Source organism: Oncorhynchus gorbuscha, linkage group LG01, assembly GCF_021184085.1.
Source record: "Oncorhynchus gorbuscha isolate QuinsamMale2020 ecotype Even-year linkage group LG01, OgorEven_v1.0, whole genome shotgun sequence".
In the NCBI taxonomy this organism is placed as follows: domain Eukaryota; kingdom Metazoa; phylum Chordata; class Actinopteri; order Salmoniformes; family Salmonidae; genus Oncorhynchus; species Oncorhynchus gorbuscha.
In genome coordinates, this window is record NC_060173.1 from 105,103,913 (window position 1) to 105,129,098 (window position 25,186).

Consider the following 25,186-nt stretch of genomic DNA (forward strand, 5'->3'; position numbering starts at 1 on the left):
GTGTGTGTGTGTGTGTGTGTGTGTGTGTGTGTGTGTGAAGGTCTTTCTTTCCCAGTGTAGCAGTTCATTCAGCAAGGCTGTAAAGCAGACAGAGGGAACAACAGATAAAACCTTATCTAATAGAATCTTATCAGCTATGGAAGAGACAACCAACCAGCTAGCCCAATACCCCCCCCCCACACACACACACACACACACACACACACACACACACACACACACACACACACACACACACACACACACACACACACACACACACACACACACACACACACACACACACACACACCTGGTCTAGTCTTTTATAGCAGGGGAGAAGAGCAGAAGACGTCAACGCAGCAGACAGACAAGACAGTGTGTGAGGGGGGTATAACTCGTCAACCCACTCACTAATACCTGCAATAAAACAGGTCAATGATTGTTTGATCAAGCCAAATTGAAGGGCGTAAAAGAGGCGCTTGTTGTGTGAGGGATGGGTGGGGTGGGATGGGCTAACAGGGTGATAAGAGGTAACTTTTCTATAGAATAGATTTGTCAGCGTTGGGAGAGATCCCCTAACCTCTGCCACCACTAATCCAGTGGTGCAGGCCTTTGTTACAGCCCAGCATTTAAAAAAATAAATAAACTTCCGTACAATTGACCACTATATTGCAGGCTTTAGTTACAGCCCAGCCTTAAAACACAAAAAATGACCTGTAGTATCATTGACCACTATATTGCAGGCTTGAGTTACAGCCCAGCCTTAAAACACAAAAAAATGACCTGCAGTATAATTGACCACTATATTGCCTGAGAGACGAAGACTGTCTAATGTTGCTCGTGGCTGTCATCATTCACCAGAGAAAAAAGACTAAATATGCACATCCAACTGCAGGACAGAAGATCATATCAAAGAAAAAAATGTACGCTCTAACTCTATTATGTTCCAATGGTGATTTAATCACACACACACACAAAGACAATGTTCCCGAGTTGGATGTTGGTCAGATCATTATTCCCCCGACAGTAACAGGCTGACTACACTGCTCGTGTCACGTGCATGAGTGTTGCAAAATAAATGTTGAAATCTATGTTATTCAATTATTGCACCCACACTGCTCACGCGCACCAACGAGCGTCTGCGTTGCCAAGGGATAAAATAGAAGTCAGTTCTATTTCTGATGCAGATTGCGCTGCAATCCTGCCTCTCCCATCTCCTCGTTGGTTAATAGAAGCAGATACCCACGTGCCATCTCCTCATTGGTTATACCCATGTGGGTGACTGAAAGACAAACAAGGTCAGTGGCAGTAATGCACCTAATATATGAATGTTGCCAATCGCAATATAAAGTCAAGAGAAGAAAAACCCTGGAAGGAGCAGAGATGACTAGAAACGATTCGGTTGACCGTTTTATGTGTGGATTAATTGGTGGAGTAGAGGACCTTGTGCATTTCAGGTAAAATAACAACTCAATGTTTACATCCCAGGACAAATTATCAAGCAACAACAAGCTAGCTAAAAAGGACAAATTAGCTAGCAACAACAAGCTAGCTAAAAAGGACAAATTAGCTAGCAACAACAAGCTAGCTAAAAAGGACAAATTATCTAGCAACAACAAGCTTGCTAAAAAGGACAAATTAGCTAGCAACAACAAGCTAGCTAAAAAGGACAAATTAGCTAGCAACAACAAGCTAGCTAAAAAGGACAAATTAGCTAGCAACAACAAGCTAGCTAAAAAGGACAAATTAGCTAGCAACAACAAGCTAGCTAAAAAGGACAAATTAGCTAGCAACAACAAGCTAGCTAAAAGGGACAAATTAGCTAGCAACAGCAAGCAAATGCTTTTCAACCTGTCCCTAAATTAATATAATTGGTTCAGAGTTTGTTTTGATATTTTAGCCTGCGTGTCGTGATCGCGTTTAGTGTAGGGGGACAAAATAAATGTATGTTCCCGATGGCACACGATGGGTTCTGTGTAAGAGTTAGAGCAGAGAGATACATCAGTGGAGGCTGCTGACGGCTCATAATAATATCTGGAATGGAGTATATGGAACGGTATCAAACACATACAACCCCATGGACTCCATTCCAGACATTATTATGAGCCGTTCTCCCCTCAGCAGCCTCCACTGAGATACATTCTGTCTGAGGGTTACACTGTCCTTCTCTGGAGTTTCTGGCTGTTCCTTCATTTTGGATCAAAGGCTGTGTCCATCGACAACCTCAATCTACAAACAGAGATAATGAGTGTTGAAGGAGATGGAGAATTTCTGTGTAAGATGTTAGGTACAAATAGCAAGAACACACACACACACACACACACACACACACACACACACACACACACACACACACACACACACACACACACACACACACACACACACACACACACACACACACACACACACACACACACACACACACACACACACACACACACACACACACACACACACACACAGGGCCTTCCTGAGACTCTGGCTGGCTGGAGCTGTGAAAAGTAAACAATGCTAATTGCATTACTATCCTCTAAATGAGATCCAGACAGGGCCTGGACAGATCCCGTCTCTCTCTCCCTTCTCCCATCCCCCTCTTCTCTCTCTCTCCCTCTGTCTTTCTCTTACTGGCTGTAGGAGCTCTACATAGATCTAACAGGGATGCTGTCTCACACACACACCGACACAAACACGGAGCCACGTTTGTACATACGTGTGCACACAGAGCTAAATGTAATCGTCAAACAGCTCCAGTGTCATGCAAAACACATTTACTTCCCATTCTTTCAAAAATAGGTGTTAGACTGAGTTGGGTTAAATGACCCAATCTTTCCATCCCAGCAAGAGGCTGCGTTTAGTTTTCTAGCGTTTCCTCCTCTACTAACAATGTATCTGTGGACAGACACAGTAGATTCCCCAGATACTGAATTAGAGAGGAAAAGCTATGAAGACAGTTTGTGTATAACTGCCCTCTCTCCTCCTTAATCCCTTCACCCTCCTCCTCCCTCTCTCCTTCTCGGTTCCCTTTCTCTCTCCTCTCTCTGTGTGCTTTCTGTTTATATAGCTCAGTTAGCTTTAATTTGGAAGAACTATCTGTTTTCCTCATTGTGTGTCTCATTGTGCAGTGGAGGGTGAAGGCTGGCTGGTTAGGGGGCCTATGGACAGAGGAGGGTATTTGCTGGCTGGCTAGAGGGCCTACGGACAGGGGAGAGGAGGGCTGGCTGGCCTGGGGACAGTTGAGGAGATATGCTGGCTGGCTAGGGGGCCTAGGGACAGTGGAGGGTATAGGCTAGGGGGCCTGTGGACAGTGGAGGGTATAGGCTAGGGGGCCTAGGGACAGTGGAGGGTATAGGCTAGGGGGCCTGTGGACAGTGGAGGGTATAGGCTAGGGGGCCTAGGGACAGTGGAGGGTATAGGCTAGGGTGCCTGGAGACAGTGGAGGGTATAGGCTAGGGTGCCTGGGGACAGTGGAGGGTATAGGCTAGGGGGCCTGGGGACAGTGGAGGGTATAGGCTAGGGGGCCTAGGGACAGTGGAGGGTATAGGCTAGGGGGCCTAGGGACAGTGGAGGGTATAGGCTAGGGGGCCTAGGGACAGTGGAGGGTATAGGCTAGGGGGCCTAGGGACAGTGGAGGGTATAGGCTAGGGGGCCTAGGGACAGTGGAGGGTATAGGCTAGGGTGCCTGGGGACAGTGGAGGGTATAGGCTAGGGGGCCTAGGGACAGTGGAGGGTATAGGCTAGGGTGCCTGGGGACAGTGGAGGGTATAGGCTAGGGTGCCTGGGGACAGTGGAGGGTATAGGCTAGGGTGCCTGGGGACAGTGGAGGGTATAGGCTAGGGGGCCTAGGGACAGTGGAGGGTATAGGCTAGGGGGCCTAGGAACAGCCAGATGAGTCTAGATCAACTAACACAGTGAATATGGAGGAGCATGGACGTGCACTCGCAGCTACAGACACACATACTCCCATGCACACGGGCACACTCAAACACACATAAGTATTCATACACATGCTTGGCAGTGGTGTATTCATTATTAATGAATCAGTTTTGGTCCCCTGTTATGTGGCTCCTGCTTCATGTCCATATGTAAAAGTAGAAATCATTGTTCCAATTTCCACATAAACATTCTGACTCCCAAAGACCCTTCATGTGGCCAACTGATGGCTTGTGCCAATGTGTGCCCATCCACACGAACATGTCGGCTTTTCCTCTCATTTTATCACACACACACACACACACACACACACACACACACACACACACACACACACACACACACACACACACACACACACACACACACACACACACACACACACACACACACACACACACACACACACACACACACACACACACACACACACACACACACACACACACACACACACACACACACACACACACAATCCAGTGGAACAAGGCTTAAGCGATGCTGCAGGCTAGCTGCACACACAGAGCTCCTCATTCCAAACTGGTTCCAGGTTGCGCAGCCCCTCAGGCCCCCCATGCCCTTGGCACACACCATGGGAAACCCCACATGCATGAGTCACACAACCTCTCTACTATACAACCTCTCTACTGTACATCATCATAACCAAATGCAGAACTCCTATTCATCTGTCTGTCTGGATAAGTGGACACAACAGTGAGGGGGAAAATACATTCTGCCATTACTGTTTTGTTCTGTGATGTTTTAAGTATGACTGGAAAGGGGGATGTGTTTATACCTGACATGCAGCCTTTGTCCGGATCTTGTCCACATTCTGACTGCCCACCTTCTTAGACAAGTGTAGACGATTAAACGATGCATTGCGATCTGATTGCAATCAGATCTTATAAATGTAAACAGACAAGATCTGGACAAAGGACACATGTTAACGACAGGTATAAACAGGGCTAGAGTGTGTGACAGAGAAGGTAGAAGTTACCCCTAACCACTGATACAAGGTCAGATATGTATTTATTTTTCTGAAGATGGGTTAAGAGGTGAGGGTTAAAGGTAATCTGATCCTAGATCTGTGGTTAGGGGTAACTTCTGCCTCAAATGTGAGTGACAGGCCTTCTATTCACAACACGCCTACGTAGTCCTACTCACTCCTATTCACTCCTAATCACTCCTATTCACAGCCTACCCACCCCTATTCACTCCTATTTACTCATATTCACTCCTATTCATAGCATAGCCTATTCACCGCCTATTCACTCCTATTCATAGCCTTTTCACCGCCTATTCACTCCTATTCATAGCCTTTTCACCGCCTATTCACTCCTATTCATAGCCTATTCACCGCCTATTCACTCATATTCACAGCCTATTCACTCATATTCACAGCCTATTCACAGCCTATTCATAGCCTATTCACTCCTATTCACTCCTATTCACAGCACATTCACTCCTATTCACAGCCTATTCACAGCCTATTCACAGCCTATTCACTCCTATTCACAGCCTATTCACTCCTATTCACAGCCTATTCACAGCCTATTCACAGCCTATTCACTCCTATTCACAGCCTATTCCCAGCCTATTCACTCCTATTCACAGCCTATTCAAAGCCTATTCACTCCTATTCACAGCCTATTCACTCCTATTCACAGCCTATTCCCAGCCTATTCACTCCTATTCACAGCCTATTCACTCCTATTCCCAGCCTATTCACTCCTATTCACAGCCTATTCACTCCTATTCACAGCCTATTCCCAGCCTATTCACTCCTATTCACAGCCTATTCACTCCTATTCACAGCCTATTCACTCCTATTCACAGCCTATTCACTCCTATTCACAGCCTATTCACAGCCTATTCACTCCTATTCACAGCCTATTCACTCCTATTCACAGCCTATTCCCTCCTATTCACAGCCTATTCACAGCCCAGTCAGTTGGACATCCCCTAAAATAAAATAAATGTTTGTCCTATATATCTCTCTGACCCTGTAACGTGGCAGCAGGGCAACGATGCAAACTCTCCTCTCTTCCTCTCCTTTCTGAGGCCTACAATATGGATGGCCGGCCACCATAAAATGCCTTATGCCTTAAAGGGGATACTTCCGGATTTTGGCAATGAGTCAGATGAACTTGTAGACGCCATTTTTATGACTGAAAGTTAATGGGTGTCTATGCTAGAAGATACCCATAGACTTCCAGTCCTAAAGATGGTGTCCACTAGTTCATCTGACTGTGGGGAAGTAGATAAAGGGCCTCACTGCCAAAATCCCCAAGTATCCCTTTAAAGTACAGGTCTGTCCCTTCCATTGTATAAAATCCTTCAGACCCTTATAATTGAAATAAACAATATGCACCAGTTAATTACTAGCTGGGTCTAATTAAAGAGACTTTAAATACACCACTGGGACACAAGTATGCAGGACACAATTCAAACAGGGAGAAAATAGCCTGGACTCTGTGTAATTTTGGTCGGTGACCACAGTGGATATTTTTTATAATTTAAGACAGAAATGATTCCTTTAACATAAACACTTATTTTTAAAAAAAAAAAATACAAAAAAAGTTTTCATTTGAGGAGGAGGAGAGAATGGGGGAGGGGTGTTGTGTGTCAGTGTGTGAGTGTGTTGCTTTTTGTGTCTATTTTTATGTGTCAGTGCGTGCAACTCTATGAGTGTGTGAGTGTGTGTGTACTGTCTATGCGTGTGCACAACTGTTTGTCTTTTGTGTGTGTGGGTGTGTGTCTGTAGGTGTGGGTGTGTCTGTATGTGTGGGTGTGTGTCTGTAGGTGTGGGTGTGTGTCTATGTGTGGGTGTGTGTCTGTATGTGTGTGTGTGTGTGTGTGTGTGTGTGTGTGTGTGTGTGTGTGTGTGTGTGTGTGTGTGTGTGTGTGTGTGTGTGTGTGTGTGTGTGTGTGTGTGTGTGTGTGTGTGTGTGTGTGTGTGTGTGTGTGTGTGTGTGTGTGTGTGTGTGTGTGTATATTATAACTCAGACTGACTGAGGGTTAAACTGTGTGACTGGGGTGTTGTGTTACTGCTGCTGCTCCTGTCGCAGTTTGTTTGCTGCTGTTGTGATGTCTGGTTTAGTCTGGCTTTGAACAGCCTGGAGGTTAATAGGAGTGTATTGATGTTGACAGGGGACCACTGTGGCCTGCTGTTTTAGAGGGACTGATGAGAGAGAGGCCTCCACTGATACTTGGCACACACATCTAGGCTACAACTACTAGCTAGTAATGACATTAATTTGCATACCATGGCAAATGTTTTACTTTTCAGGCAGTAAATATTATACTTAAAAAAAAAATGTTTACCCCTTTTTTCAGAATATCCAATTGGTAGTTACAGTCTTGTCTCATCACTGCAACTCCCTTATGGACTTGGGAGAGGCAAAGGACGAGAGCCATTCGTCCTCCGAAACACAACCCTGTTAAGCCGCACTGCTTATTGACACACTGCTCGCTTAACCGGGAAGCCAGCCGCACCAATGTGTCGGAGGAAACACCGAATGACTGGCGACTGAAGTCAGCTTGCAGGCGCCTGGCCACCACAAAGAGTCGCTAGAGCACGATGAGACAAGGACATCCCGGCCGGCCAAACCCTTCCCTAACCCGGACAATGCTGGACCTATAGTACGACGCCTCATGGGTCTCCCGGTCGACTGTGACACAGCCTGGGATGGAACCCGGGTCTGTAGTGACGCCTCATGGGTCTCCCGGTCGACTGTGACACAGCCTGGGATGGAACCCGGGTCTGTAGTGACGCCTCATGGGTTTCCCGGTCGACTGTGACACAGCCTGGGATGGAACCCGGGTCTGTAGTGACGCCTCCAGCACCGCTGAGAGAGCAGACTTTCAAAGAGATACAACGGTGAAACACAGAATGTGAGCAGCATTACTAACTGTAATTTGCAGTAATAGTCTGATTATTGATTGTTGTTGTTAAACCTACGACAACAAAAAGACATCAAAAGACTAATTTGGGACCGTTACTGTCATCTTGTTTAAAATAACATTGAAGTACATTTTCATATCAAACGGAGGATATAGTTAAATGCTGTCTATTTGCATACAGTAGTTATTTTCTAAACAATTCTAAGAAAGTCATCAAATGGAAAGTACCACCCACTGACCAACTGTGGCTTTGGGCAAAGACTCCCGTTATAACCTCACTCCCTTCAGACAATAAATACACTAGAAATATAGGTTGAACAGGGAATAAAGGTCATTGGTTAGTTAATGGCCTTATTCAGAGCTGGGAACTACAGTCAGGATTTTCCCTGGCAAGGAACATTTTTATTTGACCTTTATTTAACTAGGCAAGTCAGTTAAGAACAAATTCTTATTTTCAACGACGGCCTAGGAACAGTGGGTTAACCCACACACACAGAGACTGAGAGGAGTTTGTTCAAAGGGTAATAATAGTTGTTGACCTTGAGGCAGTAAACAGGGATTGCCTGTGATGTACACATTTGTCTTACACACACATCTGTTACGCTGTGTTGGTGTACTGTATGAAGTGAGCTCTCTCACGTACGTCTCACAACATGACGTGAGATTTGTCAGGTCAAACTCTAACTGACATTATATGATATCTGATATCAGAGCATCTCCACTTTACACATGGACAGTGATCAATTTAGTGGCGTATCTTGATGCATCGCAATAGTACTGCAAAAAATACTGCATACATGTATTTTTGTATCTGACACACAGGGTAACAGTACAGTTATTGTCTAATTCCGTTAATAGCCCCTAAGAATCCAGACTGTTTTAACATAAGGAAAGAGTTATAGAGGTTGTGTCATTGTAGCCACTAACAGAGACATCAAAAGAAGCAGATTCACACACTATTTCAGTTTAAGTCCATGTACAGATGTAGGATCTTAATTTGAGCCAGTTTGCTACAGCAGGAAAATAACCTGCAGCAACAGGAAATGCAAATGCTTATGTGGATGATAATTCACGGATTTTATTTGTAAGGGTTGATACATTTTCCATTTGGGCAAATCAAGTCTGACATTTTAAAGTGGACATTACAAACTCTAGAAGCCTTTTGAAACCTGTGCAGGAAAATTCTCAGCAACAAAAGAGTGATCAAATGAAGCTCCTACATCTGTATGTCAGCTGCCTGGTTGTGTCTATTGTTACCATATATCAACGTGAAGCAACTCCCCCAGATAGAATGTTCTACATACTTTAGTGAACACAAGTAAACTGCAGTGTCCTCTTGGCGATGGTAACCATGTGTGCAACAATAAATTACACAGCTATTATGTTTCTCCCCTAGACCTCTTTCATAAACATTCTCACACATACACAGACATGAACGCACAAATGCACACACTCACACACACACACACACACACACACCACACATTAAAGCATGTGCATATATACTTAGACAAATTTAGTCACACACATATTATTTTGGCCTCTTGGAGGAACTAGACTCATTTCTTTCCAACTCTTTGTTCTTTGTTTAACAAGTTTCTCTTTAGTTGTGTTTTTCAAACATTCTTTACTTAGCCTGAGAGCTCAAAATATCATACAGAAGTGTTTAGTCTGGCTAGCGTCCCGGCCAGTGAATTAGTGCTGTGCTGTCCTCTGACTCTTTTCTAACAGGTTGTATAGCGTTTTAGCACAACCTCAAACTCAGTACCAGGTGAAAGCTTTGTTTTGTCCTCTGTAGCTCAGTTGGTAGAGGGTGGTACTTGTAACGCCAGGGTAGTGGGTTCGATTCCCGGGACCAGCCATACATAAAGTGCATACACACCTGACTGTACGTCACTTTGGATAAAAGTGTCTGCTAAATGGCATATATTATTTTGGCCTTTGTGTCTGGTGTTTAGTGGAGAAGTGCTCAGTTCAAGTGTTTGGGGTTATGGATGGTGTTTAGTGGAGAAGTGCTCAGTTCAAGTGTTTGGGGTTATGGATGGTGTTTAGTGGAGAAGTGCTCAGTTCAAGTGTTTGGGGTTATGGATGGTGTTTAGTGGAGAAGTGCTCAGTTCAAGCGTTGGGGGTTATGGATGGTGTTTAGTGGAGAAGTGCTCAGTTCAAGTGTTTGGGGTTATGGATGGTGTTTAGTGGAGGCTAAAGTACTCACCCTGGGCCTGAGCAGCAGAGCTGTGGGAGTACCCCATGGCCTGCAGGGCCGTCTCCACCAGCTGGTTGAAGAGGATGTCTTTCCTGACCAGGACAAACTCAGCATGCTCCTCCCTGTGGCCCTCGCTCCTCTCCACCTCCTCACGCTGCATCCCTCCGTCCGGCCCTGCCTGCTCCACCACACAGAATACTGGGATCATCAGACCTGGGGGAGGGAGATCAGAACGTTAGGCAAAATAAACAACAGTCTAAGCGAGTACAATGTTAGGTCTAATTACATAGAATGCTGCTGACTTGGGTGGCTGTTAAATCACCTGTTGTGTATACTGATAGGATCCAAACAATGCAGTGATGTAAAGTCACTAATCTAACGGCAAGGAGATCCTTCAGATTAGGGGTGATACTAGTAAAGTCACTAATCTAACGGCAAGGAGATCCTTCAGATTAGGGGTGATACTAGTAAAGTGGCTAATCTAACGGCAAGGAGATCCTTAAGATTAGGGGTGATACTAGTAACGGCAAGGAGATCCTTCAGATTAGGGGTGATACTAGTAAAGTGGGTAATCTAACGTCAAGGAGATCCTTCAGATTAGGGGTGATACTAGTAAAGTGGCTAATCTAACGGCAAGGAGATCCTTCAGATTAGGGGTGATACTAGTAACGGCAAAGAGATCCTTCAGATTAGGGGTGATACTAGTAAAGTGGGTAATCTAACGTCAAGGAGATCCTTCAGATTAGGGGTGATACTAGTAAAGTGGCTAATCTAACGGCAAGGAGATCCTTCAGATTAGGGGTGATACTAGTAAAGTGGCTAATCTAACGGCAAGGAGATCCTTCAGATTAGGGGTGATACTAGTAACGGCAAGGAGATCCTTCAGATTAGGGGTGATACTAGTAAAGTGGCTAATCTAACGGCAATGAGATCCTTCAGATTAGGGGTGATACTAGTAAAGTGGCTAATCTAACGGCAAGGAGATCCTTCAGATTAGGGGTGATACTAGTAAAGTGGCTAATCTAACGGTAAGGAGATCCTTCAGATTAGGGGTGATACTAGTAAAGTGGCTAATCTAACGGCAAGGAGATCCTTCAGATTAGGGGTGATACTAGTAAAGTGGCTAATCTAACGGCAATGAGATCCTTCAGATTAGGGGTGATACTAGTAAAGTGGCTAATCTAACGGTAAGGAGATCCTTCAGATTAGGGGTGATACTAGTAAAGTGGCTAATCTAACGGCAATGAGATCCTTCAGATTAGGGGTGATACTAGTAAAGTGGCTAATCTAACGGCAAGGAGATCCTTCAGATTAGGGGTGATACTAGTAAAGTGGCTAATCTAACGGCAAGGAGATCCTTCAGATTAGGGGTGATACTAGTAAAGTGGCTAATCTAACGGCAAGGAGATCCTTCAGATTAGGGGAGATACTAGTAACGGCAAGGAGATCCTTCAGATTAGGGGTGATACTAGTAAAGTGGCTAATCTAACGGCAAGGAGATCCTTCAGATTAGGGGTGATACTAGTAACGGCAAGGAGATCCTTCAGATTAGGGGTGATACTAGTAAAGTGGGTAATCTAACGTCAAGGAGATCCTTCAGATTAGGGGTGATACTAGTAAAGTGGCTAATCTAACAGCAATGAGATCCTTCAGATTAGGGGTGATACTAGTAAAGTGGCTAATCTAACGGCAATGAGATCCTTCAGATTAGGGGTGATACTAGTAAAGTGGCTAATCTAACAGCAATGAGATCCTTCAGATTAGGGGTGATACTAGTAAAGTGGCTAATCTAACGGCAATGAGATCCTTCAGATTAGGGGTGATACTAGTAAAGTGGCTAATCTAACGGCAAGGAGATCCTTCAGATTAGGGGTGATACTAGTAAAGTGGCTAATCTAACGGTAAGGAGATCCTTCAGATTAGGGGTGATACTAGTAAAGTGGCTAATCTAACGGCAATGAGATCCTTCAGATTAGGGGTGATACTAGTAAAGTGGCTAATCTAACGGTAAGGAGATCCTTCAGATTAGGGGTGATACTAGTAAAGTGGCTAATCTAACGGCAATGAGATCCTTCAGATTAGGGGTGATACTAGTAAAGTGGCTAATCTAACGGCAAGGAGATCCTTCAGATTAGGGGTGATACTAGTAAAGTGGCTAATCTAACGGCAAGGAGATCCTTCAGATTAGGGGTGATACTAGTAAAGTGGCTAATCTAACGGCAAAGAGATCCTTCAGATTAGGGGAGATACTAGTAACGGCAAGGAGATCCTTCAGATTAGGGGTGATACTAGTAAAGTGGCTAATCTAACGGCAAGGAGATCCTTCAGATTAGGGGTGATACTAGTAACGGCAAGGAGATCCTTCAGATTAGGGGTGATACTAGTAAAGTGGGTAATCTAACGTCAAGGAGATCCTTCAGATTAGGGGTGATACTAGTAAAGTGGCTAATCTAACGCAATGAGATCCTTCAGATTAGGGGTGATACTAGTAAAGTGGCTAATCTAACGGCAATGAGATCCTTCAGATTAGGGGAGATAATCTAGTAACGGCAAAAGGAGATCCTTCAGATTAGGGGTGATACTAGTAAAGTGGCTAATCTAACGGCAAGGAGATCCTTCAGATTAGGGGTGATACTAGTAAAGTGGCTAATCTAACGGCAAGGAGATCCTTCAGATTAGGGTGATACTAGTAAAGTGGCTAATCTAACGGCAATGAGATCCTTCAGATTAGGGGTGATACTAGTAAAGTGGCTAATCTAACGGCAAGGAGATCCTTCAGATTAGGGGTGATACTAGTAAAGTGGCTAATCTAACGGCAATGAGATCCTTCAGATTAGGGGTGATACTAGTAAAGTGGCTAATCTAACGGCAAGGAGATCCTTCAGATTAGGGGTGATACTAGTAAAGTGGCTAATCTAACGGCAAGGAGATCCTTCAGATTAGGGGTGATACTAGTAAAGTGGCTAATCTAACGGCAAGGAGATCCTTCAGATTAGGGGAGATACTAGTAACGGCAAGGAGATCCTTCAGATTAGGGGTGATACTAGTAAAGTGGCTAATCTAACGGCAAGGAGATCCTTCAGATTAGGGGTGATACTAGTAACGGCAAGGAGATCCTTCAGATTAGGGGTGATACTAGTAAAGTGGCTAATCTAACGGCAAGGAGATCCTTCAGATTAGGGGTGATACTAGTAAAGTGGCTAATCTAACGGCAAGGAGATCCTTCAGATTAGGGGTGATACTAGTAAAGTGGCTAATCTAACGGCAAGGAGATCCTTCAGATTAGGGGAGATACTAGTAACGGCAAGGAGATCCTTCAGATTAGGGGTGATACTAGTAAAGTGGCTAATCTAACGGCAAGGAGATCCTTCAGATTAGGGGTGATACTAGTAAAGTAGCTAATCTAACGGCAAGGAGATCCTTCAGATTAGGGGTGATACTAGTAAAGTGGCTAATCTAACGGCAATGAGATCCTTCAGATTAGGGGTGATACTAGTAAAGTGGCTAATCTAACGGCAAGGAGATCCTTCAGATTAGGGGTGATACTAGTAAAGTGGCTAATCTAACGGCAAGGAGATCCTTCAGATTAGGGTGATACTAGTAAAGTGGCTAATCTAACGGCAAGGAGATCCTTCAGATTAGGGGTGATACTAGTAAAGTGGCTAATCTAACGGCAAGGAGATCCTTCAGATTAGGGGTGATACTAGTAAAGTGGCTAATCTAACGGCAAGGAGATCCTTCAGATTAGGGGAGATACTAGTAACGGCAAGGAGATCCTTCAGATTAGGGGTGATACTAGTAAAGTGGCTAATCTAACGGCAAGGAGATCCTTCAGATTAGGGGTGATACTAGTAAAGTGGCTAAAAGTGGCTAATCTAACGGCAAGGAGATCCTTCAGATTAGGGGTGATACTAGTAAAGTGGCTAATCTAACGGCAAGGAGATCCTTCAGATTAGGGGTGATACTAGTAAAGTGGCTAATCTAACGGCAAGGAGATCCTTCAGATTAGGGGAGATACTAGTAACGGCAAGGAGATCCTTCAGATTAGGGTGATACTAGTAAAGTGGCTAATCTAACGGCAAGGAGATCCTTCAGATTAGGGGTGATACTAGTAAAGTAGCTAATCTAACGGCAAGGAGATCCTTCAGATTAGGGGTGATACTAGTAAAGTGGCTAATCTAACGGCAATGAGATCCTTCAGATTAGGGTGATACTAGTAAAGTGGCTAATCTAACGGCAAGGAGATCCTTCAGATTAGGGGTGATACTAGTAAAGTGGCTAATCTAACGGCAAGGAGATCCTTCAGATTAGGGGTGATACTAGTAAAGTGGCTAATCTAACGGCAAGGAGATCCTTCAGATTAGGGGTGATACTAGTAAAGTGGCTAATCTAACGGCAAGGAGATCCTTCAGATTAGGGGTGATACTAGTAAAGTGGCTAATCTAACGGCAAGGAGATCCTTCAGATTAGGGGAGATACTAGTAACGGCAAGGAGATCCTTCAGATTAGGGGTGATACTAGTAAAGTGGCTAATCTAACGGCAAGGAGATCCTTCAGATTAGGGGTGATACTAGAAGAATGGATATCCAAAGACATTACAAAAAAAGGACCTCGAAAAAAATCTAAGTGTCTAATAAATGTAAAAGCTTCACACTGTTTTCCACAACTATCTATTCATAACTATCACTATCTATTCCATAAATATCTATTGTCGCGACTTCTGCCGAAGTCGGTCCCTCTCCTTGTTCGGGCGGTGTTCGGCGGTCGACGTCACCGACCTTCTAGCCATCACTGATCCTCTTTTCATTTTCCTCTTGTCTTGTCTTCCATCACACCTGGTTCCAATCCCATCAATTACATGTTGTGTATTTAACCCTCTGTTCCCCCTCATGTCCTTGTTGGAGATTGTTTGTATGTTAGTGCTATTATTTGTTGGTGCTTGACGGGTTTTGGACCCATTTTATTTTTGTTGTTGTATATTTTGGTTTTTGTAGTTTGTTTGTAGTTCTTATTAAATGACTCCGTTTATACCAAGTTCATTCTCCTGCACCCGACTTCCCTGCCACCAACACACACACCTTACAATTTCATAACTATCAATTCCATAACTATCTATTCCATAACTAGCTAAGTTATTTACATTCATTGAAGGTCAGTTATGTGCAGTGGATGTATTTTGGACCCAATGGTGATTCAAGCTACTGTGTTCATTATCAGTTCTTTCATATTTTATAATTACACAGAATTCAGTAGACATGCAATGCAATTTGAACGACCAGGCTGGTGCTGATTTATTGCAGTTTAGCGTCTCCAGATCTTCATTTGACTGTCCATGTCTCATCTCTTCATTTGACTGTCCATGTCTCATCTCTTCATTTGACTGTCCATGTCTCATCTCTTCATTTGACTGTCCATGTCTCATCTCTTCATGTGACTGTCCATGTCTCATCTCTTCATTTGACTGTCCATGTCTCATCTCTTCATTTGACTGTCCATGTCTCATCTCTTCATTTGACTGTCCATGTCTCATCTCTTCATTTGACTGTCCATGTCTCATCTCTTCATTTGACTGTCCATGTCTCATCTCTTCATTTGACTGTCCATGTCTCATCTCTTCATTTGACTGTCCATGTCTCATCTCTTCATTTGACTGTCCATGTCTCATCTCTTCATTTGACTGTCCATGTCTCATCTCTTCATGTGACTGTCCATGTCTCATCTCTTCATTTGACTGTCCATGTCTCATCTCTTCATTTGACTGTCCATGTCTCATCTCTTCATTTGACTGTCCATGTCTCATCTCTTCATTTGACTGTCCATGTCTCATCTCTTCATTTGACTGTCCATGTCTCATCTCTTCATTTGACTGTCCATGTCTCATCTCATTTCTGTCCATGTCTCATCTCTTCATTTGACTGTCCATGTCTCATCTCTTCATTTGACTGTCCATGTCTCATCTCTTCATGTGACTGTCCATGTCTCATCTCTTCATTTGACTGTCCATGTCTCATCTCATTTGACTGTCCATGTCTCATCTCTTCATGTGACTGTCCATGTCTCATCTGTCCATCTCATTTGACTGTCCATGTCTCATCTCTTCATTTGACTGTCCATGTCTCATCTCATTTGACTGTCCATGTCTCATCTCTTCATTTGACTGTCCATGTCTCATCTCTTCATTTGACTGTCCATGTCTCATCTCTTCATTTGACTGTCCATGTCTCATCTCTTCATTTGACTGTCCATGTCTCATCTCTTCATTTGACTGTCCATGTCTCATCTCTTCATTTGACTGTCCATGTCTCATCTCTTCATTTGACTGTCCATGTCTCATCTCTTCATTTGACTGTCCATGTCTCATCTCATTTGACTGTCCATGTCTCATCTCTTCATTTGACTGTCCATGTCTCATCTCTTCATTTGACTGTCCATGTCTCATCTCTTCATTTGACTGTCCATGTCTCATCTCTTCATTTGACTGTCCATGTCTCATCTCTTCATTTGACTGTCCATGTCTCATCTCATTTGACTGTCCATGTCTCATCTCTTCATTTGACTGTCCATGTCTCATCTCATTTGACTGTCCATGTCTCATCTCTTCATTTGACTGTCCATGTCTCATCTCTTCATGTGACTGTCCATGTCTCATCTCTTCATTTGACTGTCCATGTCTCATCTCATTTGACTGTCCATGTCTCATCTCATTTGACTGTCCATGTCTCATCTCTTCATTTGACTGTCCATGTCTCATCTCTTCATTTGACTGTCCATGTCTCATCTCTTCATGTGACTGTCCATGTCTCATCTCTTCATTTGACTGTCCATGTCTGTGACTGTCCATGTCTCATCTCTTCATTTGACTGTCCATGTCTCATCTCATTTGACTGTGCATGTCTCATCTCTTCATGTGACTGTCCATGTCTCATCTCTTCATTTGACTGTCCATGTCTCATCTCTTCATTTGACTGTCCATGTCTCATCTCATTTGACTGTCCATGTCTCACTCTTCATTTGACTGTCCATGTCTCATCTCTTCATTTGACTGTCCATGTCTCATCTCATTTGACTGTCCATGTCTCATCTCATTTGACTGTCCATGTCTCATCTCTTCATTTGACTGTCCATGTCTCATCTCATTTGACTGTCCATGTCTCATCTCTTCATTTGACTGTCCATGTCTCATCTCTTCATGTGACTGTCCATGTCTCATCTCTTCATTTGACTGTCCATGTCTCATCTTATTTGACTGTCCATGTCTCATCTCATTTGACTGTCCATGTCTCATCTCATTTGACTGTCCATGTCTCATCTCATTTGACTGTCCATGTCTTATCTCTTTTGACTGTCCATGTCTCATCTCATTTGACTGTCCATGTCTCATCTCTTCATTTGACTGTCCATGTCTCATCTCTTCATTTGACTGTATATGTAGATGTTTTCTTATAGCTTACCCGTTAGTTTCATAGATAAAGCTGGAACCATGGTAAACGTTCCCAAAGTCACAACGGACTAAACGATGCCCACATACATGGTTTTCTATGGCGTTCATCTCTATGGCCCCACTATCCTTTTGGCTCACAGCAACAATTCAATTCCTCCACCAATATTCCTCTTCTTACTAAAAGGCTTTTGGTTGTAGGCCACCTGTCGACTAATTAATTAAGGCTCTCAGAAGAAATGAGGGTCTGAGCATTAGGCAAACTCCTGCACTAATAATAAGAGTAGAGCTATAACACACACACACACACACACACACACACACACACACACACACACACACACACACACACACACACACACACACACACACACACACACACACACACACACACACACACACACACACACACACACACACACACACACACACACACACACACACACACACACACACACACCATTAGATCTCTCCGTCTCTCTTGTTTTAATCAGTCAATTGCTATATTTCTACTTCCTCTCCATGAATCATCCCGGCTCCCGGTTTGCTGGGCTCTTATGGAGTAAATTACACACTGGAGTTCTGTGTGCCAATTCAAGTAAGTGAATTTCCCCCAACAGGCCAATATAACTGTCAACACAGAGCAGCTCCAACCAGCTCTCTCTCTCTCTCTGTGTCTCTCTCTCCCTCTCCCTCTCTATCCCTCTCTCTCTATCCCTCTCTCTCTATCCCTCTCTATCCCTCTCCCTCTTCCCCTCTCTCGCTCTCTTCCTCATCCCCTCTCTCTCTCTTCCTTATCCCCTACCTCGTCTCCTTTCTAACACCTTTCTATTTTCCCCACTCTCTCATAGTTCTCTCTTCCTGTAACTCAGTCTCCCTCTTTTTCCCTCCCAACCTCTCTGCCCCTCTCTCTCTCTCTTTCTCCCTCCCTCTCCCTCTTCCCTCTCCCCATCAACCCTCCTCCTATACCCTATCCCCTCCCCCTCCCCCATCACCTCTCCCCTCTCCCCCTCTTCCCTCTCCCCATCTCCCATCACCTCTCCGCATCTCCCATCACCCATCACCTCTTCCCTCTCCCCGTCTCCCATCTCCCATCACCCATCACCTCTTCCCTCTCCCCGTCTCCCCTCTCCCATCTCCCATCACCTCTCCCAATCTACCATTACCTCTTCCCTCTCCCCGTCCCCCATCTCCCATCACCTCTTCCCTCTCCCCATCTCCCATCACCTCTCCCCATCACCCATCACCTCTTCCCTCTCCCCGTCTCCCCTCTCCCCCTCTCCCATCTCCCATCACCTCTTCCCTCTCCTCATCTCCCATCACCTCTCCCCATCTCCCATCACCTCTCCTCATCTCCCATCACCTCTTCCTTCTCCCCATCTCCCATCACCTCTTCCCTCTCCCCATCTCCCATCTCCCATCCCCTCTTCCCTCTCCCCATCTCCCCTCTCCCCTTATCACTTCCCCTCATCAGCCATCACCTCTCCCCTCTCCCCATCTCCTCTCCCCTCTCCCCATCTCCCATCACCTCTCCCCTTATCACATCACCTCTCCCTCTCCCCTCTCCCCATCTCCCATCACATCTTCCCTCTCCCCTCTCCCCCTCTTCCATCTCCCTCCACCCATCTCCCCTTATCACCTCTCCCTCTCCCCTTATCACCTCTCCCCATCTCCCATCACCTCTCCCCTTATCACCACTCCCATCACCTCTCCCCTTATCACTTCTCCCCATCTCCCATCACCTCTCCCATCTCCCATCACCTCTCCCCATCACCCATCACCTCTCCCCTCCCCCCATCTCCCATGACCTCTCCCCATCTCCCATCTCCCATCACCTCTCCCCTCTCCCCATCTCCCATCACCTCTCCCCATCACCTCTCCCCATCTCCCCTCTCCCCCTCTTCCCTCTCCCCTCTCCCCATCTCCCATCACCTCTCCCCTCATGACCTCTCCCCATCTCCCATCACCTCTCCCCTCTCCCCCTAATCCCTCTCCCCATCTCCCATCACATCTTCCCTCTCCCCATCTTCCCATCCCATCCCTCACCTCTCCCCATCTCCCATCACCTCTCCCCATCTCCCATCCCCTCTTCCCTGTCCCCTATCCCCATCTCCCATCACTTCTCCCCATCTCCCATCACCTCTCCCCATCACCTCTCCCCATCTCCCATCACCTCTCACCTTATCATCTCTCCCCTCTCCCCATCTCCCATCACCTCTCCCCTCTCCCCATCTCCCATCACCTCTCCCCTTATCACCTCTCCCCTCTCCCCTTATCACCTCTCCCCATCTCCCATCACCTCTCCCCTTATCACCTCTCCCCTCATCACCTCTCCCCATCTCCCATCACCTCTCCCCTTATCACTTCTCCCCATCTCCCATCACCTCTCCCCTCTCCCCTTATCACCTCTCCCCATCTCCCATCACCTCTCCCCTTATCACATCTCCCATCACCTCTCCCCTTATCACCTCTCCCCATCTCCCATCACCTCTCCCCTTATAACCTCTCCCCTCTCCCCATCTCCCATCACCTCTCCCCATTTCCCATCACCTCTTCCATCTCCCCATCTCCCATCACCTCTCCCCTTATCACCTCTCCCCTCTCCCCATCTCCCATCACCTCTCCCTTCTCACCTCTCCCCTCTCCCCATCTCCCATCACCTCCCCTCTCCCCATCTCCCATCATATCTCCCCTCTCCCCATCTCCCATCACCTCTCCCCTCTCCCCATCACCTCTCCCCATCTCCCATCACCTCTCCCCATCTCCCATCACCTCTCCCCTTATCACCTCTCCCATCACCTCTCCCCATCTCCCATCACTTCTCCCCTTATCACCTCTCCCCATCTCCCAACTCCCATCACCTCTCCCCTTATCACAACTCCCATCACCTCTCCCCTTATCACTTCTCCCCATCTCCCATCACCTCTCCCCTCTCCCCATCTCCCATCACCTCTCCCCTTATCACATCTCCCATCACCTCTCCCCTTATCACAACTCCCATCACCTCTCCCTTATCACTTCTCCCCATCTCCCCTTATCACCTCTCCCCTCTCCCCATCTCCCATCACCTCTCCCCTTATCACATCTCCCATCACCTCTCCCCTTATCACATCTCCCATCACCTCTCCCCTTATCACATCTCCCATCACCTCTCCCCTTATCACTTCTCCCATCACCTCTCCCCTCTCCCCATCTCCCATCACCTCTCCCCTTATCACATCTCCCATCACCTCTCCCCTTATCACATCTCCCATCATCTCTCCCCTTATCACTTCTCCCATCACCTCTCCCCATCTCCCATCTCCCATCACCTCTCCCCTTATCACCTCTCCCCTCTCCCATCACCTCTCCCCTTATCACATCTCCCATCACCTCTCCCCTTATCACCTCTCCCCCTCTTCCCTCTCCCCTCTCCCCATCTCCCATCACCTCTTCCCTCTCCCCTCTCCCCCTCTTCCATCTCCCCTCCACCCATCTCTTATCACCTCTCCCCATCTCCCATCACCTCTCCCCTTATCACATCTCCCATCACCTCTCCCCTTATCACCTCTCCCCATCTCCCATCACCTCTCACCTTATCATCTCTCCCCTCTCCCCATCTCCCATCACCTCTCCCCTCTCCCCATCTCCCATCACCTCTCCCCTTATCACCTCTCCCCTCTCCCCTTATCACCTCTCCCCATCTCCCATCACCTCTCCCCTTATCACCTCTCCCCTCATCACCTCTCCCCATCTCCCATCACCTCTCCCCTTATCACTTCTCCCCATCTCCCATCACCTCTCCCCTCTCCCCTTATCACCTCTCCCCATCTCCCATCACCTCTCCCCTTATCACATCTCCCATCACCTCTCCCCTTATCACATCACCTCTCCCCTTATCACCTCTCCCCTCTCCCCATCTCCCATCACCTCTCCCCATCTCCCATCACCTCTCCCCTCTCCCCATCTCCCATCACCTCTCCCCTTATCACCTCTCCCCTCTCCCCATCTCCCATCACCTCTTCCCTCTCCCCTCTCCCCCTCTTCCATCTCCCCTCCACCCATCTCTTATCACCTCTCCCCATCTCCCATCACCTCTCCCTTATCACATCTCCCATCACCTCTCCCCTTATCACCTCTCCCCATCTCCCATCACCTCTCACCTTATCATCTCTCCCCCCATCTCCCATCATCTCCCATCACCTCTCCCCTCTCCCCATCTCCCATCACCTCTCCCCTTATCACCCCCTCATCCCCTCTCCCATTATCACCTCTCCCCATCTCCCATCACCTCTCCCCTTATCACCTCTCCCCTCATCACCTCTCCCCATCTCCCATCACCTCTCCCCTTATCACTTCTCCCCATCTCCCATCACCTCTCCCCTCTCCCCTTATCACCTCTCCCCATCTCCCATCACCTCTCCCCCCCATTATCACATCTCCCATCACCTCTCCCCTTATCACCTCTCCCCATCTCCCATCACCTCTCCCCTTATCACCTCTCCCCTCTCCCCATCTCCCATCACCTCTCCCCATCTCCCATCACCTCTCCCCATCTCCCCCATCTCCCATCACCTCTCCCCTTATCACCTCTCCCCTCTCCCCATCTCCCATCACCTCTCCCCTTATCTCACCTCTCCCCATCTCCCATCACCTCCCCCTCTCCCCATCTCCCATCATATCTCCCCTCTCCCCATCTCCCATCACCTCTCCCCTCTCCCCATCACCTCTCCCCATCTCCCATCACCTCACCTCCCCATCTCCCATCACCTCTCCCCTTATCACCTCTCCCATCACCTCTCCCCATCTCATCACTTCTCCCCCCATTATCACCTCTCCCCATCTCCCAACTCCCATCACCTCTCCCCTTATCACAACTCCCATCACCTCTCCCCTTATCACTTCTCCCCATCTCTCCCATCACCTCTCCCCATCTCCCCATCTCCCATCACCTCTCCCTCCCCTTATCACAACTCCCATCACCTCTCCCTTATCACTTCTCCCCATCTCCCCCATTATCACCCCATCTCTCCCTCACCTCCCCCCATCTCCCATCACCCATCTCCCCCTTATCACATCTCCCATCACCTCTCCCCTTATCACATCTCCCATCACCTCTCCCCTTATCACATCTCCCCATCACCTCTCCCCTTATCACTTCTCCCATCACCTCTCCCCTCTCCCCATCTCCCATCACCTCTCCCCTTATCACATCTCCCATCACCTCTCCCCTTATCACATCTCCCATCATCTCTCCCCTTATCACTTCTCCCATCACCTCTCCCCATCTCCCATCTCCCATCACCTCTCCCCTTATCACCTCTCCCTCCTCTCCCATCACCTCTCCCCCATTATCACATCTCCCATCACCTCTCCCCTTATCACTCTCTCCCCATCTCCCATCACCTCTCCCCATCTCCCATCTCCCCATCCCCATCACCTCTCCCCTTATCACCTCTCCCCATCTCCCATCACCTCTCCCCCATCTCCCATCACCTCTCCCCATCTCCATCCCCATCTCCCATCACCTCTCCCCATCTCCCATCTCCCATCTCTCCCCATCATCTCCCATCTCCCCTTATCACATCTCCCATCACATCTCACATCACCTCTCCCCTTATCACCTCTCCCCCTCTCCCCATCTCCCATCACCTCTCCCCATCTCCCATCACCTCTCCCCATCTCCCATCTCCCATCACCTATCCCCTTATCACCTCTCTCCATCTCCCATCACCCATCACCTCTCCCCATCTCCCCTCTCCCCCTTCTCTCTCTCCCTCTCCTCATCTCCCTTCACCTCTTCCCTCTCCCCTCTCCCCATCTACCATCACCTCTCCCCATCTCCCATCTCCCATCACCACTCCCCTCTTCCCTCTCCCCATCTCCCCTCTCCCCCTCTTCCCTCTCCCCATCTCCCATCACCTCTCCCTCTCCCCCCCTCTCCCATCACCTCTCCCCCCATCACCTCTATCTCCCATCACCTCTCCCCTCTCCCCATCTCCCCATCACACTCTCCCCCCATCTCCCATCACCTCTCCCCTCTTCCCCATCTCCCATCACCTCTCCCATCTCCCATCACCTCTCCCCATCTCCCATCACCTCTCCCCTTATCACCTCCCATCACCTCTCCCCTTATCCAGCTCCCATCACCTCTCCCCTCTCCCCATCTCCCATCACCTCTCCCTCTCTCCCCTCTCTTCCCCCATCACCTCTCCCATCTCCCCATCTCTCATCACTTCTCCCCATCTCCCATCACCCCCTTATCTCCCCCTCTTCCCTCTCCCCATCTTCCCTCTCCCCTCTCCCCATCTCCCATCACCTCTCCCTCTCCCCTCCCCATCTCCCATCACCTCTCCCCATCTCCCATCACCTCTCCCCTTATCACATCTCCCATCACCTCTCCCTTCTCTCCCATCTCCCATCACCTCTCCCCACTTCCCCATCTCCCATCACCTCTCCCCCCTCTCCCCATCTCCCCTTATCACCTCTCCCCTCTCCCCATCTCCCATCACCTCTCCCCTTCACCTCCCCATCTCCCATCTCCCATCACCTCTCCCCCTTATCACTCTCCCATCTCCCATCACCTCTCCCCTCTCCTCACCATCTCCCATCCTCATCACATCTCCCATCACCTCTCCCCTTCACATCTCTCCCCCTCATCTCCTCTCCCCATCTCCCATCACCTCTCCCCATCTCCCATCACCTCTCCCCATCTCCCATCATCACCTCTCCCTCTCCCCATCTCCCATCACCTCTCCCTCTCCCTCTCCCCATCTCCCATCACCTCTCCCCTCTCCCCATCTCCCCTCTCCCCATCTCCCATCACCTCTCCCTCTCCCCCTCCCATCACCTCCCTCTCCCCCTCTCCCCATCTCCCATCATCTCTCTCCCCATCCCTCTCCCCTTATCACCTCTCTCCCCCTCACCCTCTCCCCTCTCCCCATCTCCCATCACCTCTCCCTCTCCCATCTCCCATCACCCCTCTCCCATCACTTCTCCCCATCTCCCCTTATCACCCCATCATCACCTCTCCCCATCTCCCATCACCTCTCCCCTCTCCCCCATCTCCCATCACCTCTCCCCATCTCCCATACCCTCACCCCTCTCCCCATCTCCCATCACCTCTCCCCTTATCACCTCTCCCTCTCCCCATCTCCCATCTCCTTCTCACCTCTCCCCATCTCCCATCTCCCCTCTCCCCATCTCCCATTCCCCCTCTCCCCCATCACCTCTCCCCTCTCCCCATCACCTCTCTCCCCATCTCTCCCCATCTCCCATCACCTCTTCACCTCTCCCATCACCTCTCTCCCTCCCATCCTCTCCCCTTTCCCTCTCCCCATCTCTCCCATCACTCTCCTTATCACAACTCCCATCACCTCTCCCTTCCCTCCCCATCTCCCATCACCTCTCCCTCTCCCCATCTCCCATCACCTCTCCCCTTATCCCCTCTCCCATCACCTCTCCCATCACCTCTCCCCCTTATCACTTCTCCCCATCTCCCATCACCTCTCCCCTCTCCCCATCTCCCATCTCTCCCATCTCCCATCACTTCTCCCCATCTCCCATCACCTCCCCTCTTCCCCATCTCACCTCTCCCCTCTCCCATCTCCCCATCACCTCTCCCCTCCCATCACCTCCCCCCTTATCACCTCTCCCCTCTCCCTCCCTCTCCCATCACCTCCCCTTCTCCCCATCTCCCATCACCTCTCCCCTTATCACATCTCCCCATCTCCCATCACCTCTCCCCT

General features: G+C 47.9%; 1 protein-coding gene across 7 annotated transcripts in view; it reads right to left on the reverse strand.

Annotated features, from left to right (window-relative positions):
- The window catches only part of LOC124048259 (DNA-binding protein SATB2-like), a 92,002-nt gene that overhangs the window by 33,859 nt on the left and 32,957 nt on the right, over positions 1-25,186 (reverse strand). For all 7 annotated transcript variants that reach the window (XM_046368890.1, XM_046368918.1, XM_046368882.1 and 4 more), the window contains one exon: positions 10,031-10,234. In XM_046368890.1, coding sequence (XP_046224846.1) covers positions 10,031-10,229 — 199 coding nt within the window. In that variant the 5' untranslated portion in view covers positions 10,230-10,234. The remainder of the gene's footprint in view (positions 1-10,030; positions 10,235-25,186) is intronic.